This window comes from Hemiscyllium ocellatum, chromosome 9 (assembly GCF_020745735.1).
Source record: "Hemiscyllium ocellatum isolate sHemOce1 chromosome 9, sHemOce1.pat.X.cur, whole genome shotgun sequence".
NCBI lineage: Eukaryota > Metazoa > Chordata > Chondrichthyes > Orectolobiformes > Hemiscylliidae > Hemiscyllium > Hemiscyllium ocellatum.
Window position 1 is genome coordinate 94561767 of NC_083409.1, and position 17960 is coordinate 94579726.

Consider the following 17960-nt stretch of genomic DNA (forward strand, 5'->3'; position numbering starts at 1 on the left):
TTGACCCATCGGGTCCACTCCACCATTCAATCATGGCTGATGGGCATTTCAACTCCACTTACCAGCATTCTCCCTGTAGCCCTTAATTCCTTGTGACATCAAAAATTTATCAATCTAGCTACATTAGCTATAATAACTAGCTACATTTGCGAATACGCAGCATGGAGCAAATAAGAGGAGAGTACGGGAAATACTGCAGCACTGGAGTTGGAGTTTTCCCCCCACCCACGACCAAGAGATGACCTTAAGATTTTCTCGAAGGTTGTTTTATGATTTTTGGGAGATGCTTTTGGTTTTCAATGACACCTTTTTGATTCTCTCAAACTTCTTCCTAGATGGTGCAGTCACATAGTAACATGATTTGTGTTAATATATGGGACATTTGGCTACGTTCCATAGCAGAATTCAAGTTCAACAATATCCACATTCATCTCCTCTATTAAACTTAAGGCCACCACAAGAGCATTAATTTTCTACACACTATAAATATGTAAACTGGGAAAGCCATTGCAAAATTAACTACAATGGTTCAAGTAAGCAGTTCACCGCTACCCCTTGAAGGCAACTAGGAATAATCAGTAAATGCTGGCCCTGCTAATGAAGCCCAGATCTCCTCTATGTTGTGTCGGTGTTTGATTCAAGGCTGTAATGAGTTCATGGGCCAAGTTGCCTTGGTAGAATCCAAACTGAGTGTCACCAGGTTTTTGCCTTGCAAGTGCTGCTTGATAGCACTATTGATGTCATCTATCACTTTACTGATAGTGTGTTAACTAGCCATTTTGGGTTTGTCCTTTTTCTTTGCAGGGCATATTTGCGCAATCTTCCATATTGTCAGGTAGATGCCAATGTTATGGCTTGGCTAAGGGCATGGCAAGTTCTGGAGCATGCATCTGAAATATTGTCAGAACACATTCTGATTCCAGTGACTCTGGCCCATTCTTGATAGCGTGTGCAATGAATTGAATGGGTTAAAAGACTGTCATCAGTAATGCTAGACATCTCTTGAAGAGCTCAGATGGTGCATCCATTCATCACTTTTGGCTGAAGATTTTTGCAAATGCATCAGCATTTTCTTGTGTATTGATGTGGTGGTCTCTTCTATCAATGAGGCAGGAGATATTTATAGAGTCACCTCCTCCAGTGAGTTTAATTGTCCACTACCATTCTTGCCTGGTATCAGGGTTGTAGAGTTTTGATCTGATCCATTGGATGTAGAGACACTTAGCCCTGCATATCACTTAATGCTTTCATGCTTAACATGTATGTGATCCAAGTGTTGTAGTTTCATCAGGTTGACACCTTATTTAGGCACCGTTCCTGGCATGCCCTTATATGTTCATTGAACTAAGATCCCCTTGCTTGATGATGTTAGAGTGGGGAATGCGCCAGGCTTGAGGTTGCAGATTGTGTTGGAATTTAAATGCTGCAGCTGATTGCCCACAGTACCTCTGATTGTCTTGTACGATCTGTTCAAAGCCAATCGTATCTAGTACAGTTATAGTGTCACATATTACCTTGAAGGCTATCCTGAATGTGAAGTGTGGACTTCCTCTGCACAAGGACTGGTTGGCACTCTTACCTGTACTGTTATGGATAGAAGCATCTGTGACGGGCACATTGGTGAGAATGGGTTAAAGGATGGTTTTTCACTCTCTTGGTTCCCTAACCAACTGCTGATGATCCAGTCTTACAACTGTCTTTTAAGGAATTGACCGACTTAATCAATAGTGCTGCTGCTGAGCTACTTTGTGATGAGCATTTGAGTCCCCCAGCCAGAATATATTCTGGACACTTGCCACCTATGTTTTCTCCAAGTGTTCATCCTTATGGAGTAATACTGATCTGTTGGCAAGAGTGTGGAAGTATGTGGTATGTGCTTGGCCTGATGCAATGAAACTTAATGGGATCCAGTGTTAACATTGCAGACTTCTAGAGCAACATTTTCTCTCCTTTGTACTGCCGCACTGCCACCTGTGCTGCACTGATTTCATGGCATAACCAAGGATGGTGTTGGTGTGTGGGACCTGGTATAGTGTGATTCTGAGAACGTGGCTGTCATTATTTTGAGAGACAGTGTCCCAACTTTGACTGCAGCTCCCACAAGTTAGTAAGGAGGATTGTGCAGCTCTGACAGGGCTGAACTTGCTGTTGTTATTTTCAGTGTGTAGGTCAATGCTAGGTGATCCTTCGGTTTCATTTTTTTTGGAGGCTTTAAGCATTTTTAGATTAGATTAAATTCCCTACAGTGTAGAAACAGGCCCTTTGGCCCAACAAGTACACACCGACCCTCCAAAGATTTCCCTCTGACTAACGCACCTAAAACTACGGGCAATTTAGCATGGCCAATTCACCTGGCCTACACGTCTTTGGGAGGAAACCGAAGCACTGGAAGGAAACCGACACAGACACAGCAAACTCTACGCAGACAGTCACCCGAGGCTGGAATCGAACCTGGAACCCTGGTGCTGTGAGGCAAGTGCTAACCACTGAGCCACCGTGCCAGTCCAAAACTGAGTGTGTTGCTAGTCTATTTAGAGGGCAATTAAGAGTCAACCACATTGCAGTTAATCTGCAGTCACATCTTGGCCATACCTGGTAAGAATGGCATCACAGTAGTGAACCAAATGGGTTTTTATGACAATCATCAACAATGCAAGTCATCAATCAACGCCTTTTAATTCCAGATTTTATTGAATTCAAGTAACACCCCCTATCATAATGGGGTTTGAATCCAAATCACCAAAACATTCCCCGAGTCTTTGGATTACAAATTCAGTTATTGGAAAGTTACTTTTGTTGACTGGCTTAAAACTGCTATCTCTTCTTTGCAGCAAGTCTCTCTCTATCTCACCTATCTTGCAGCCATGCTGTCTCCTATCCCACCCTCACCTGAGTTGCGCTGTACCTGCTGCTACTTATTCTTGCCTCTAGCCACCTCTGCCCAAATCATTTGCAGTCTCTCCTCCCCCACCCATTCCCATGCAGTCTCCCTGGTCCGTTCTCCTTCCATCTCTTGCAGCCTGTTGCTCCAACTCATTGCACTTTGGTTTCCCTTCATCTCCCTTGACCTTCTCCTATTTAACCTCTCTTTCAGCTTCTACCTTTTCCACATCTCTCTAGCCCTAACCATTCTTGCTGCCTCCTTCACTCAGGTGGACTCAATCTGCCACCACATTTGGTAGACTGATCAAGTGAGCCTGTCAAAAGGTATTCCTCAACCACACCAAAGTCTCAGAAGCACATTGTTGCTTTTATATGCCAACCCTCTTGAGATAAATTATAACATTACATTTGCTTTCTTAACCACGAACTGAACCTGCAAATCAACCTTTAGAGAATCCTGGACTAGTACTTCCAGATCACTTTGAACTTTAGCTTCATGAATTTTCTCACCGTTGGAAAATAGTTCTGTATTCTTTTTTCCAAAGTGCAAGACCTTGCATTTGCTTATGTTGAATTTCATCAGCCATTTCCTAGACAACTCTCCTAAACTATCTAAATCTTTCTGCAGTCTTCCCACTTCCTCAGTACTACCTTCCTGTCTATCTAACTTTGTATCATTGGCAAGCTTTGCCAGAATGCCCCCAGTCCCTTCTTCCAGATCATTAATATATAAAGTGAACAGCTACAGCCCCAACACTGAACCCTGTGGAACACCACTTGTCACCAGCTGCAATTCTGAAAAAGAACCTTTTATCCCAAGTCTCTGCCTTCTATCAGACAGCCAATCCTCAATCCATGCCAGTAGCTCAAACACTATGGGCCCTCACCTACTCAGCAGCCTCCCATGAGGCATCTTATCAAAGGCCTTTTCGAAGTCTTAATAGATAACATCCACTGGGTTTCCCTGGTCTAACCTACTTGTTATCTCTTCAATGAATTCTAACAAGTTTGTCAGGTACAACATCCCCTTACTAAATCCATGCTGACTTGTTCTAATCTGACCCTGCAATTCCAAGAATTTAGAAATCTCATCCTTAACGATGGATTCTAGAATTTTGCCAACAACCAAGGTTAGGCTAATCGGCCTATAATTTTCCATCTTTTGTTTTGATCCTTTCTTGAACAAGAGGATTACAACAGTGATTTTCAATCCTTTGGGACTTTCCCTGATTCCAGTGATTTTTGAAAGATCACAACCAACTCCTCCCTCAGAACTCTAGGATGTAGCCCATAGGGGCTAGGAGATTTATCCATTTTTAGACCTTTAAGCTTTTCTAGCACTTTCTCTTTTGTAATGGCTACCATGCTCAACTCTGCCCCCTGACTCTCCGTAATTGATGGGATATTACTCATGTTTTCCACTTTGAAGTGACGCAAAGTATTTAAGTTCTTAAGCTATTTCCTTGTCTCCTAGTACTAGCCTTCCTGCATCACTTTGGAGCAGTCCAATGTCTACTTTTGCCTCTCGTTTGTTTCTTATATATTGAAAGAAACTTTTACTATCAGTTCCAATATCACTGACTAGCCTACCTTCATATTTGGTCCTCTTCTTTCTTATTTCTCTCGTTGTTTTCCTCTGTTTTTGTAGTCTTCTCAATCTTTTGATTTCCCAATACTCTTAGCCAATTTGTAGACTCACTCTTTTTCTTTGATATACTTCCTGATTAGCTTTGTTAGCCATGACAGTCTAATCCACTACCCCACCCACCCTCCCCGCCCCCAATAATCTTTCTTTATTTTAGATTACAGTGTGGAAACAGGCCCTTCAGCCCAACAAGTCCACACCAACCCTCAGAAGAGCAGTTTTACCGCAAACTCAACCCAAACTCTGGGTCAGATATGTGGATGACACCTTTGTAATCATTAAAAACACAGAAATAGAGAACACACACCAGATCATCAAAGCCACACTCACAGGAATCCGATTCACTAGAAAGGAAGAAAAAGACAACTCCCATTCCTAGACGTGATGGTACAGAGAACACCGAATGGAGAATTCACCACAAAGGTATACAGGAAAGCCACACACACAGACCAAGTCCTGAACAATGAAAGCAACCACCCCAACACACACAAAAGAAGTTGCATCAAGACACTATTCAAAAGGACCACAACACACTGCAGTACACCAGAACTGCAAAAAGAGGAAGAAGGACACCTATACAATGTCTTCGCCAAAAACGGATACCCACGCAATTTCATCAACAGATGCCTAAGGGAAAGACAACGGAACAAGGACATGCCACAACCCAAAGGACTAGCCACACTACCATACATCAAGAGCATTTCCGAACTGACAGCCAGACCACTGCGACCACTAGAACTCATAACAGCACACAAACCAACAGCACCCTCAGACAACAACTCACCAGGACAAAGGACCCGATACCCAGCATGAGCAAAAGCAATGTAGTGTACAAAATCCCATGCAAGGACTGCACAAAACACTACATAGGACAAACAGGAAGACAGCTAACAATCCGCATCCATGAACACCAACTAGCCACGAAACGACACGACACGACTAGCCACACATACAGATGACAAGCAACATGAATTCGACTGGGACAACATTACTATTATAGGACAAGCCAAACAGAGAACAGCCAGGGAATTCCTAGAGGCATGGTACTCATCCACAGATTCACTCAATAAGCACATCGACCTGGACCCAATATACCGATCACTGCAACAGACAGCTGGAAATGACAACCGGAAGCGGCAGATACCAATCACTATAAATGCCGGAGGAAACATCACAGAAGCTCTTCACAGGAGGCTCCCAAGCACTGAGGATGTCACCTAGACAGGGGACAAAACGTCTGCAACACAAATTCCCAGCTCAGCGAACAGAACCACAACAACGAGCAGCCAAGCTACAAATCTTCTCACAAACTTTGAACAACCCACCTAGACCCATTCCCCTACATTTACCCCTTCACCTAATATTACAGGTAATTTAGCATGGCCAATTCACCTAACCTGCACATTTTTGGACTGTGGGAGGAAACTGGAGCACCCAGAGGAAAGATTTAAATCCCGGACACAGGGAAAATGTGCAAACTCCACACAGACAGTTGCCTTAGGCGGGAATTGAACCCGGGTCTCTTATTTGGGATGAACCTCTGTATTGTGTCCTCAATTAAACCCAGAAACTCTTTCCAGTCGATTTTCGTTGATTCCTCTCTCATGCCCCTATAATTACGTTTATTTAACTGTAACACCATTATATCCGATTTTGCCTTCTTTCTTTCAAACTGCAGACTGAACTCTACCATATTATGATCGCTGGCTGCTCAGTGTTCCCTTACTTTCAGATCTTTTACAAAGTCTGGCTCGTTACATAGGACAAAGTTCAGAATAGCCTGCTCCCTTGTGAGCTCCATCACTAACTGTTCCAAAAAGCTATCCTATAAGCATTCCATAAATTCACTTTCTTTGGATCCACTGGCAACACTATTTACCCAGTCCACCTGCATATTGAAGTCCCCCATGATCACAGTGACCTTGTCTTTCTGACATGCCCTATCTATTTCTCAGGACATCTTGCTCCCCTAGTCCTGACCACTTAATTGGAGTTATGTACAGACCTCCTATGATATTTTTTTGCCTTTGTGGTTCCTCAACTCCACCCACATAGACTCCATATCCTCTGACTCTGTCATTCAGTGCCATAGACTTAATTTCATTCTTAACTAACAAGGCAACCTCACCGCCTCTGCCCACCTCCCTGTCTTTTCGATAAGTTGTCAATCCATGGATTTTTAACTGCCAGTCCTGAACCCCCTGCAACCTTGTCTCTGTGATGCTTACCACATCATAATCATTCATGATGATCTATGCCATTAATTCATCTACTTTGTTACGATTACTGCGAATATTCAGGTAAAGCACCTTAATGCTAATTTTCGTATCCTCATGATTTCCAATGTCTCTAGTAATATGTCCTAAGCTATCCTTCCTTCTTGCTTCATTCCTACTCTGCCTTCAACTTAAACCCTGCTCATATGCTAACCTGTTGCTTATCCTTCTACTTGACTCCATACTCTGTTGCTTCCCCTTTCCATTCCCCCGACTCACAAGTTTAAATATCTTGTGACCACCCTATTTATCTTGTTTGCTAGAACACTTACCAGGTTGGTTCAGGTGGATACCGTCCCATTAGTACAGATCCCCCCCCCCACCCCCGGTTCCAAAACTGATGGGTATATGAATAAGAAGGGTTTGAAGGGATATGGGCCCCGGGTGCTGGCAGGTGGGACTAGATTGGGGTGGGATATCTGGTCAGCATGGATGGGTTGGACTGAAGGATCTGGTTCCATGCTGTACATCTCTGACTCTATGCTTGATAATCCCCAAACAGGTCCTCCTTCCTAGCCTTGCCTATGTTATTAGTGCCAACGTGGATCACAACAACTGGATTTTCTTCCTCCCGCTCCAATATCCTTTCAAGCCGGTTGGAGATGTCCTGCACCCAGGCACTGGGCAGGCAACACACCATGCAGGACTCCTGATCCAGCTTGCAAACGATACTATCTGTCCCTCTAATTATAGAATCCCCTAAAACATCTACTTGTCTTTTTGCTTCCCCCTCTTGAATGGCTTTCTGCACCAAGGTGCCATGGTCAGCTGGCTCATCCTGTCCACAGCCCTTTTGCTCATCTGTACAGAGAGCAAAAATCTCATACCTGTTGGACAAGGTCAACGACTGAGGCTCCTCCACCCCTGAACTCCGAATACCTCCTACCTTCCTCACTTACAATCACAGTTGTTGCTGATCACTAACTGAATCTTAATTACTTAATCTACCGGGTGTGATTGTCTTCTGAAACAAAGCGTCCAGGTAACTCTTCCCCCTCCTGGCTGTGCCACAGTGTTTGAAGCTCAGATTCCAGATCATCAATTCTGATCCAGAGTTCTTCCAGCAATGAACGCTTGTTGCAGATGTGATCACTGCCGTTCACACTGGGATCAGAATGCATTCTGTCAAAACAAAGACTTGGATTCTTATTCTTGGACAACCACATTTCAGGAGTTGAACTTTGTCCCCAAGCGCAAGGCCCATGCTGGGTGTTTTTTGGCAAACATATTGAGGGTAGTATTACTTATGCCCAGCTCTATCAGAATGATGTGCCCCAGTTACTCACATCATACACACTCCTGGTCTCCAATTGCTCAACTCTAGCTCTCCTTGACAAAGTGATGGTATCCTGGCTCCAACGATTACTGCAGTCCATGTGATCTTGCATGGAAGGTTTCATTATCTGAAGAGTCTCAAATGGAATTAAATACTGCGTACTATAGTCGTTAGTTTCTCAATATTACTGTTGTCTCCTACAAAATCAGAAGGAAGCAACATACTTCTAGCCAGAAATAATACATAATTCATTGCAATTGTGTGTTTTGATGTTTATCTCACTCGTTGTCAATCAGTAATTTAAATGGGAACTCTATCTAAACAAAGTATGGTCGGTAATATGGTAATGAAAGCAGCTGTTGAAATCATGCACAGGATTTCAGTTTACATAATCTTGTGACATTTCTTCGGGTAAATATTTTCCAAAGCACACTTTTGTCACAACCTTCTTATTGATACTCATTAAAACTGCTTAGAAAACTTTAAATGAATAGAGTGATCAGAATTAAAATAGTACCTTTTGTAAAATGCAATATTGGCATTTTAATTAAGACCTTGCATTCTGCTACTGGATGTTTTCATGATTGAATTTGTGCTTTACGTTCTTTAACACAGCATGGCATTGTTATAGCTCAGTGGCAGAGAGCCAGCCAACTCTATATTATGGCTGTCAGAGTGGTAAAATTGAGTTTCATTTTCTTTGAGTTCTAGTAGTAATGAGGTTAAACAATGCATCAATTGTTAAGTGTTTACAGCCATCTAGGACAGTTTAACTGAGCTCCAAGCCATCATGGAGTGGATCAAAGTCCTAGTTTAAAATGCACGTGGACTTCTATATTAAAACAGTGATCACATTTTGTTGGCATCAGATGCTTTGAACCCATGAAAAGAATTAAACAAATGTACACCATTTTCTTTAGTCCTGGGCTTTTCTGCTGTATGTCCACCATCACCACCATCATCACAGTCAGCCAGTACTATTGTTTTTTGGATGGTGTTCTTTAGGGGATAGCTAGAATAACTGTCTATATAGGTTATTGAGTGTACAAAGGATATGCAAATTAGTGTCAGAGTACCAGTATTAATGCAACAGTAGAGCTAGGACAAGAATGTTCTCTCATTAGCCTCTTCAATAGCTTTCCACAAGTTGTTTTTCAAATATATACAAATGAGAATCATGTCCATTAGAAAATACTATATGGGGATTCCATTAGATTGGACATTGAAAAATCTGTATATATCATCTAGTCTGAAATCAATTTGCTTGCAATTTGCGAGATGGTTAAAACAAATCTGTTTAAGAACAGTGTTTTTCAACCTATTCAGACTCTCGCCCAATATCATTTGTATATGCAGCATAAAGCAGACTGACTTTGGCCCAACTGGCATTTGAATTGAAACGTTAGTATGTAAATTCTAAGAACTTACAATTCATCATCCAGTGCAATGGTGGTAACTTTTAATATGACCCAACTTTAATTTTGCAAATAGATTTGCTATAGTACAAAGTGTTTTAACAAATTGTTCTGTTCAATGATAAAAAGGGCTTCATTCAATTAGTATGAATTGGTTCTAAAAAAAACATTACTCACTTGCATCTCTTAAACGAATTCTCATAGTGCATGAATTGTAACGTCTTTGAAATGAAAGGCTTATCCATTGTTTTGTTTATGAAATGTAAAATCTTCAAATTATTCATACAAAATGGCTAACATTGGGTTACTCAATCTAGGAAAGCGCTTCTGCTCAATTGAGTGAAATTATTTGTAATGTAGACAAACAAATAGAAGTGACTCATTCATTAAGTATTAGTACCTAAGGCAGTTTTATAAGTGGAAAAATCTTTAGTGTCTACATCTCACCAAATGAATTACTTTCTTGTTTAGGACTAGTAAGCACATAGGTTTGATGTCAATTTAACATTAGTATCTTTAAGTTTGAATTACTCACAATTCACAGTACAGACATACCGTTTTGCACAGCAGGTCAAGGCTGTTACAAGTCTTCATGTTAATCTCATAGAAAACATAAGAACAGGATTAGGCTATTCAGCCCCTTGAATCTGTTTTGCTATTCACAGATTGTGGCTGATCTGTAGTCCAACTGTATACCTACCTTTGGCCCATTTCGCATAATACCTCGTACTTAACAAAAATATATCTCAGATATAAAACTAACCACTGATTTAGCATCAACGGCCATTTGTGGAAAAGAGTTCTAAACCTCTACCACCCTTTGTGTGTATCTCCTTACTTCACACAGGACAAAAAAAAGCGCGCTGATACAGCTCAAACAAGGGTTCAAGACTTGAGCATTCACCTGACCAGGAGGTGTGGGAGAGTGGTGATGTTCATAGGGTTAGAAGGGATCAGAAAGTAATGTTAATATTTTATTAAAATATTATATTACAGATACAAAGACTTCAATGTTAATCTTACAATTTTCAAAACAACTTTTTAAAACATTGAAGTCAGAAGTCTTATTTCTTGGATTTTTTTTTAAATAATGAGTAATGAAAGCATTTCTGAATTTAATAGGATAATCCATTTCTTTTTTATATTCATTCATGGCGTGTGGGTGTCACTAGCTGGTCCAGAATTTATTGCCTATCCCTGATTTCCCAAAGGACAGATAGGAGTCAACCACATTTCTGTGGGTCTGGAGTCACATGTGGACCAGTCCAGTTAAGGATGGCAGATTTCTTTCCCTAAAGGACATTAGTGAACCAGATGGGTTTTTCATGATCATCATGAAACTTATTTCCAGATTATTATTGTCAATGGTTGGATTTGAACTCGAGTTCCAAGAACATTACCTCAGTCTCTAATAGTATAGTGTAGTGATAATATCACAAGGCTGTTCTTACCATGTATCAATCCATTGATATGTTAGCTCAATTAACAGTACATTTTAAAAATATTCTTCAAAGAGAACATTTTCATTCAGTATACTCATTTTCCCTGAAGATAGATGTCAGTATTGAAACTCTCCCCGATCGTTTAATAAGACAGCAAATGGACGTTGGAGAAACATTTGGAACCAACCTAGAGCTAATATCGTCGGGAGTTATCTGGGAACATAAGGAATTCTGTTTTATATTAGCCCCTGCATTGCTGACAGTTCAGTTTGTGAAAGGAATATGGATGTTATAGCATCTGATGACAGATCCAACAACAAAACATTCTAAAATAAATTGTTGCTCAAAATGTATCAAAATCCATCTGTGTTGACCAGACAATTGATAGGAGTTCTCCATTTAGCTTGCAGCAAATGAAGATGTTGATTCTCAATTTAATGAAGACCCATCAAGCTGTATTTGTGCCCTGTAAATTAGAAAAAAAAACTGTAGTTTTAATCTGTAGGCGTGATGTTTGGAACTACACAATAAAATATTTATGCTAAATGAATATTTTAACATGGCAAGGGTGGGATTTCCTAAGTTAGTGTGGCTTTTCATTTGCAAACTACTTCATTGACTATGTCTTTCTCCTATTGATTCTACTATAGGCTGGTAACCAGAAATTCCTGGTTGGACTGTATAAATTTTTACTGTATAAATTGTTTAATGCTTTTGAGCTGTTAAGCAATGTCCCCAATTCTGTACATTGATGGTTAAACATACCCATCCACATTGAACTTTGCTCACCTACATATCTGAGGGTTGCAGACTAGAGTGCACCTGGAATTTGATTAGCTTGATTGTTCAGTCAAATGTGGTTTGCCCATCTCAAATAACAGCATACATCTCACTACTGAGCGTTACCCCTGGAGATCAAGCACAATTGCAGAATCTTAACGAAATATCTCCATCCTCACTTGCAACATAAAGTATGAGGGGCTTATATATTTTTCCAGTCACTTCACCTTCCCTTTTATTCCTAATCCTGACTTCTTAAAAAGAAGTTTGTAGTTTCTTGCATATGAGCTTCACACTCCTGCTAGAATCTTCTTCCCTAAAAACCAACTCTGGATCCTTTGTTTTCCCTAATGTTGATGTTTTTCAGCTACTATTCTCAAGAAGCCCATCCTCCACCTTGTGCTCCATGTCTAATGTTCCATTCTCTTCGGGTTTTATGTGCCATTGCTACCCATAATTTTCTGTCTAAATCCCTTCCAAACAATTCTAATTCTCCTACACCAGCAGAACAGCCTTGGTTGAAGTCCCCAATTTCATTTCTTGTGATTTTCATTTACTTCTCCTCTTTGATCTCTCCATTTAAAGTAGCTGAATAGTCTATCCATCTCCTACAGAAAAGTTGCTACAAAAATGCAAGTTGTTGAGTTCTGTATAGGAAGCCATTGCTAACAGCACAAACGAAAACCCACCAGCTCTTTGTAGAATGGACAAGATGAGCCCCTACCTTCAAACTGTCAATTTAAATACTTCAGTTCTCTTGTGCAAACTTAGTCTATAACACGTAAAGCATGGATATCCACAACTTAAAGCACAAACGCAGGAATGTAACTGCTGTTTAGTGACAGATAAAATTTTTATCCACCTCTTCTATAATATCTTAAATACATGGAATATACAACATACATCATGTGAGAGGATTTCGAAGTAAAATATCAGTACAGCAGTTAAACATACTCTGGAACAATTTGCTACACTAACCATTGGCAGTAGTTGTGTTGCATTTTGGTTATTTTCCAGGTTGTCTTTGTTATTTCGATCAATCCTCTGATACTTTTGATTGCTTTTGCCTATAAATTCCTAGAAAGGAGTAAAGAAATTAGAAAAAATTGAGTTCTTAGAACAATTAATATGTATGGATTATTTCATGCTTATAACATGTCAAAATAAACATGTAATTGTTATAGCAGCATGATGACCAGACAATACACAAACACACTCAATGCAGCTGCTCAATTATTAAATGGGCCTTCACCCCTGACATCTCTTTTCCTTGCAAAAAACCAGCACAAATATTTCAAGGTCCTGAGGACTATCCTGCAAGGCATAAATCAATCATTTAATAAAAAGCAACTTCAGCTAAAGTTGCTGAAAGGATGCCTTGCCCCAGAAAGTCTCTCATTCCTCAAATTAATGAGCATGAGCTAAGTGCCGGTCATTAGTTACAGTTCATGGCACAGTAACTTTGTTTGTTTCTTTGAGTTATTGAAGTAGTAAGCCAGTGTTTATACATACAGCTGGTCTGACCATTCTTAATATGCTCATCTGGAAGGAATCCAGACAGTTACAGGAAAATTAGTTTTTGCACTTATTAAAAATCCAAGCAATTTCAAGTTGAGGTGAACTAACATTTCTTGAAATTATAATTGGATGTTTGTGAGCTCTCAATCTTGCCGTACAATATGCCTTTCTGAAGTGCAACATTTACGATGTCACATTGCATTCGATTTGTGAATGCATAATGGTTTTGAATAGCAAGTTAATATTCAAACACAGATTATGGGTGTTTTGAGAGATTTTGTAGGGGTTACCATTTGGTAATTGGGGCTTCTTTTTCATTCTTATGAACATATTAGGTTATGCAATCAATTAGTAGCAATACCTTTTGTATTTATGTTGACATGCGAGAAATTTAAACTCGCCTCAGAGGATGTTGGAATAAAAAGTAGTAGGAGAGGCTGAGACGCTACACAATCCTGGATCTCAGGCTTAAAACATTAGACAGCAGCTGAAGAAGTCCATTAGGGAGATGACTTGGAAATTTGCTTTTCATTGGACATAGCCACAAGTTCTAGTCATTGACTATATTACTTGTCAGCCCAAACCTGGATATTGTTCAGAACTTGCTACACCAAGCATGAACTGCCTCATCATCTGTGGAGTAGCAAATGATGCTGAATATTGCACAATCAGCAGCAAACATCGCCACATCTGACTATATAAAGGAGGCAAGGTCATTGATGAGTATCCAAAGGCAGTTGGATCTGGAACACTACCCTCAGGAACTTCTACATCGATGTCCTGGAACTTGATCTTTTATGGCATACATCGTAGCCACTAGAAGTTTAAGTTGTGATACAAATATTTGTTCAGGATAATCTGGTTTTCAGTTAAAAAGAGTAATTGCAGCTGAGCAGAACAGCAGATCATTGGTGAAATCTTCAAACTGTCAGAAATTAAAACAGGGTTAAGGCCATCTAAACTGAATAATATATTTTAGAACATGAGACTTGAAAAGGAATTCAAGCCATCTGAACTAAAAAGGGCTTTTAGTTTTTTTTTACTTAACTGGCTGACATAAAAGTATTACTGCACTGGGACTGAGTATCTGTACAGAATACTGAAATAACTGACACACTTCAGTATGTAAATACCCATTACCCTAGACAATTTTTCTAGCAATTAGTGAGGTCATAATTAATACACTCCTACAGCCTATGGACAAAGTTGTAAAATTTTAGCCATTTGCTACCCTTCTACATCTCAATCTCAATTTCACATTTAAACTTAACAATCGAGAGAGTTTGTTATAATAGCGTCCACATCATGATTTTCCGATATTGTAGCTTCTTAAATCTGGAGCCTCCACATTTCTTTGCAAGGAAATAATTACTTCACTGAATTACAGTTTCACCAGTTCCTAGTTAGCTCAGTATTTCTTTGTTGATCAATTCAAAACTGTACTCTCTCTTTTGCAAGCCTCTCTTTCTCCCCCTTTTTTCCCCACCTCTGTCACCAGTGAGCCTATCAGCAACTAGTGTAGGAGAGAAAGAACTTGTGATTGGAGGAACAGTTCCTCAGAAATTCTGACGGTTGTGCATGTTGCTGGTTTTTCTCTGATGAGTTACCCTGATCATTAGATTTTCCCAGCTGTTTTAGGGACTTGCGCGTCAGAATTCACCTGGCACCTTTAGGTTTTGAATGCTGCGGAAGAAGACAATATAGCTCCCCTTGCCCTGCTTCATCTCCAACCCCACTTTGACTTATTCCAGAATGAGAAAGTGGAAATTAGTCTGTAATACTCACCATTAACTCCTTGTCCATGAAGTAAGGCTTTTCAGTTGACCCATCGTTTGTTGCCAGATCAACAGCATAACACATGAACAAGACATCCACCACCATTTCAAACACAGACAAGAAGCAGTGTGCCATCAAATAGGCAAAAAAGGACACCATTATAAGTGGGACTACCCAAACATTCAGATCACGATTGTAGTTAAATGCCATGAGGCCTCCAAAGACTGTGAAACACACTACAAATACCTGAAAAGAACAAAACATATTGATATATGTTACTTAGACAAACATCATGCAAAGTTCTGCTATTCACTGAAGATGACTATTTCACCAATGATGATTTTGCATAACAAGGTTTGTGTGGAGTTTGCACATTCTCCCCGTGTCCTTATCCCTATTATAGTTGGTGCTGCTCTGGCTGGCTTAATTGTGATTGTTATGATTGCTTATGTGATCGGTAGATGAAGAAGCTATGCTGGATACCACTCTAATGATTTTGGATCTCCAAATCTTAAGACATGATTTTTAATTTTAAAAAAAGGGGCGGCACAGTGGTTAGCACTGCTGCCTTGCAACGCTAGAGACCTGGGTTCAATTCCCACCTCAGGTGACTGACTGTGTGGAGTTTGCACATTCCCCCCGTGTCTGCGTGGGTTTCCTCCGGCAATCCAAAAATGTGCAGGTCAGGTGAATTGCCCATGCTAAATTGCCCCTAGTGTTAGGTGAAGGGGTAAATGTAAGGGAATGGGTCTGGGTGGGTTGTGCTTCGGCAGGTTGGTGTGGACTGTTTCCACTGTAAGTAATCTAATCTAAAGGTTTTATTGGCCAATTCATTTTCTCCTTATTGGGACATAGCTAGCTGGTTGTACCTCTCTGAAATGGCCACTTTTCCCTTTTCCGTCTCTCCCCTCTCACCTTAAATCCATGCCCTCTCGTTTTAGACTCCAGTACCATGGTGGAAACCTGTTGGCTATTCAACCTATCTATGCTTCTCGTGATTTTGTAGACCTCTACAAGGTCACCCCACAATCTCCTACGCTCCAGAGAAAAATGTCCCAGCATATCCAGCCTCTCCTTATCACCGAAGGGTCTGTTTCCATGCTGTCCATCTCTATGACTCTGCAGCATGGAAGTGGCAGCTCTCAGTGGTATTAAAGTACTTACTTTGCCAAGAAACAGAAGAAAGTCTCCAAAGCAGTTGATCGCTGCCACATTCAGCGCATTGTTTACAATTAGAAAGAAAGCTTCCTTGGCTGAGGTGCAGAAATTTGTCCCATTGATTGCAGTTGCAATGTACGCATTCTGAAACAGAAAAGGTACAACTGGGCTACATACTAAACAGTGATGCACTAGTTTTTGCAGCACGTTTAAAGCAACCTGGTGAAAATTGAAGTCTTTTTTACCCCCTTTAATTCTTTTGTCCTTTCCATGAAAATGTATAATCTGGAATTACCCTCACTGCTTTACCCACACAGCACCCATGCTCCCCCTTAACATCCTCTTGTTTATTTGCTGTTCAGTTCACATCAGTTTACCACACAAGTGCCCAATTTACTTGCCTGAACCAAGACAGTGAATATGATTGAACCAAACTGTGTCAGATATCAACCCTTGCATTCCTTGCTGGATATGTTCACTTTTCAGAAAGGGTCACTGCATAGCAGTCTGCAGTGGGATCCTGGGCTGACTATACCAACTTCACTCTCAGAAGCACCATCAAGCAGGTGGTTGCCTAGATTGTGCTCAAAGGAATATACTTTCATCTATTCTCTGTCAACTAGAAAAGGTTAAATGGACTCTCCCCATTACACCCAAACTGAATTGTTCGCAACTTAACTCACATTAATTGCAATACTATTATTAAGTTTTACTAATTATAATTTATAACTGGTTTCTGATAATTGTCTCTCATTGAATTTTACCCAAGACAGGGTCAGATAGAAACCAATACTAAGGCATAGTTTAAAAAAAAATTAGAATCCTAGCCTTTTGCAACTGATGTGTTTATAATTGTATTTTATAATCAAGTATTTATAATTGCAATCATAACATTTATTTTAAGGCCAAACTGACAGGTAATGTAAAGTGTAACTGACAGGTACTATTCAATGTAATGACAATAGCAAAGTGGATACAAAATCTTCTGAGTGATTGGAATCAGACAGAAATAGTCAACAGATTTTCTTTTAGGCTGGAGTAAGGTTTGTTAGAGGAAGGACCTCGGGGTCACTACTCGGAGTCTGGTTTCTTCTGTTTTATATTAATGAACTGGATCATGGTGTGCTGGGGACAATTTCAAAGTTTGGAGATGACACTAAATTTGGAAGAATTTTCAGTTGAGGAGGACAGTGTGGAACTCCAGAAACTCATCGTCAAGTTGGTGGAGTGGGCAAACAGTGGTAGATGAAGGTCATAGCAGAGAGGTCACTTTGGTCACTTTGATTGGAAAATCAGAAAGCCAAAATAACATAGGGGTACAATTCTATTTGGGCTACATGAGCATCGGGACTGAGACGAACATGAATACAGATCACTAGAGGTGGCAGCACAGGGGGAAGAGAGCAGAGAATAAAGCATACAGTGTTTCAGCTATATTAATAGGGGCATAAAATAAAGGAGCAGGGAGGTGATGTTAAACTTATATAAGATACTTGTTAGATGTAGGCTGGTGTATTGTCTACATGCCACATTATATTGAGAATGCATTAGAAAGAGTGCAGAAGTGATCCAAAAGAATGGTTCCAGGAATGAGAAACTTCAAGAGGAAGAAGCAGGCTTATGTTAGGATGAGATGTGAAGGCTCGGTTAGGGCGCTTGAGAGTTACAAATTAGCCAGGAAAGACCTAAAGAAAGAGCCAAGAAGAGCCAGGAGGGGACACGAGAAGTTGTTGACAGGTGGAATCAAGGACAACTCTAAAGCTTTCTACGGGTATGTCAGGAATAAAAAAA

General features: G+C 40.3%; 1 protein-coding gene across 2 annotated transcripts in view; it reads right to left on the reverse strand.

Annotated features, from left to right (window-relative positions):
* Nucleotides 1-9631: 9631 nt before the first annotated feature.
* Nucleotides 9632-17960, reverse strand: part of LOC132818830 (choline transporter-like protein 3) — a 91943-nt gene continuing 83614 nt past the window's right edge. For both annotated transcript variants that reach the window (XM_060829952.1, XM_060829953.1), the window contains 4 exons: nucleotides 16176-16313; nucleotides 15021-15257; nucleotides 12696-12794; nucleotides 9632-11403 (listed from right to left, as the gene is read on the reverse strand). In XM_060829952.1, coding sequence (XP_060685935.1) covers nucleotides 11386-11403; nucleotides 12696-12794; nucleotides 15021-15257; nucleotides 16176-16313 — 492 coding nt within the window. In that variant the 3' untranslated portion in view covers nucleotides 9632-11385. The remainder of the gene's footprint in view (nucleotides 11404-12695; nucleotides 12795-15020; nucleotides 15258-16175; nucleotides 16314-17960) is intronic.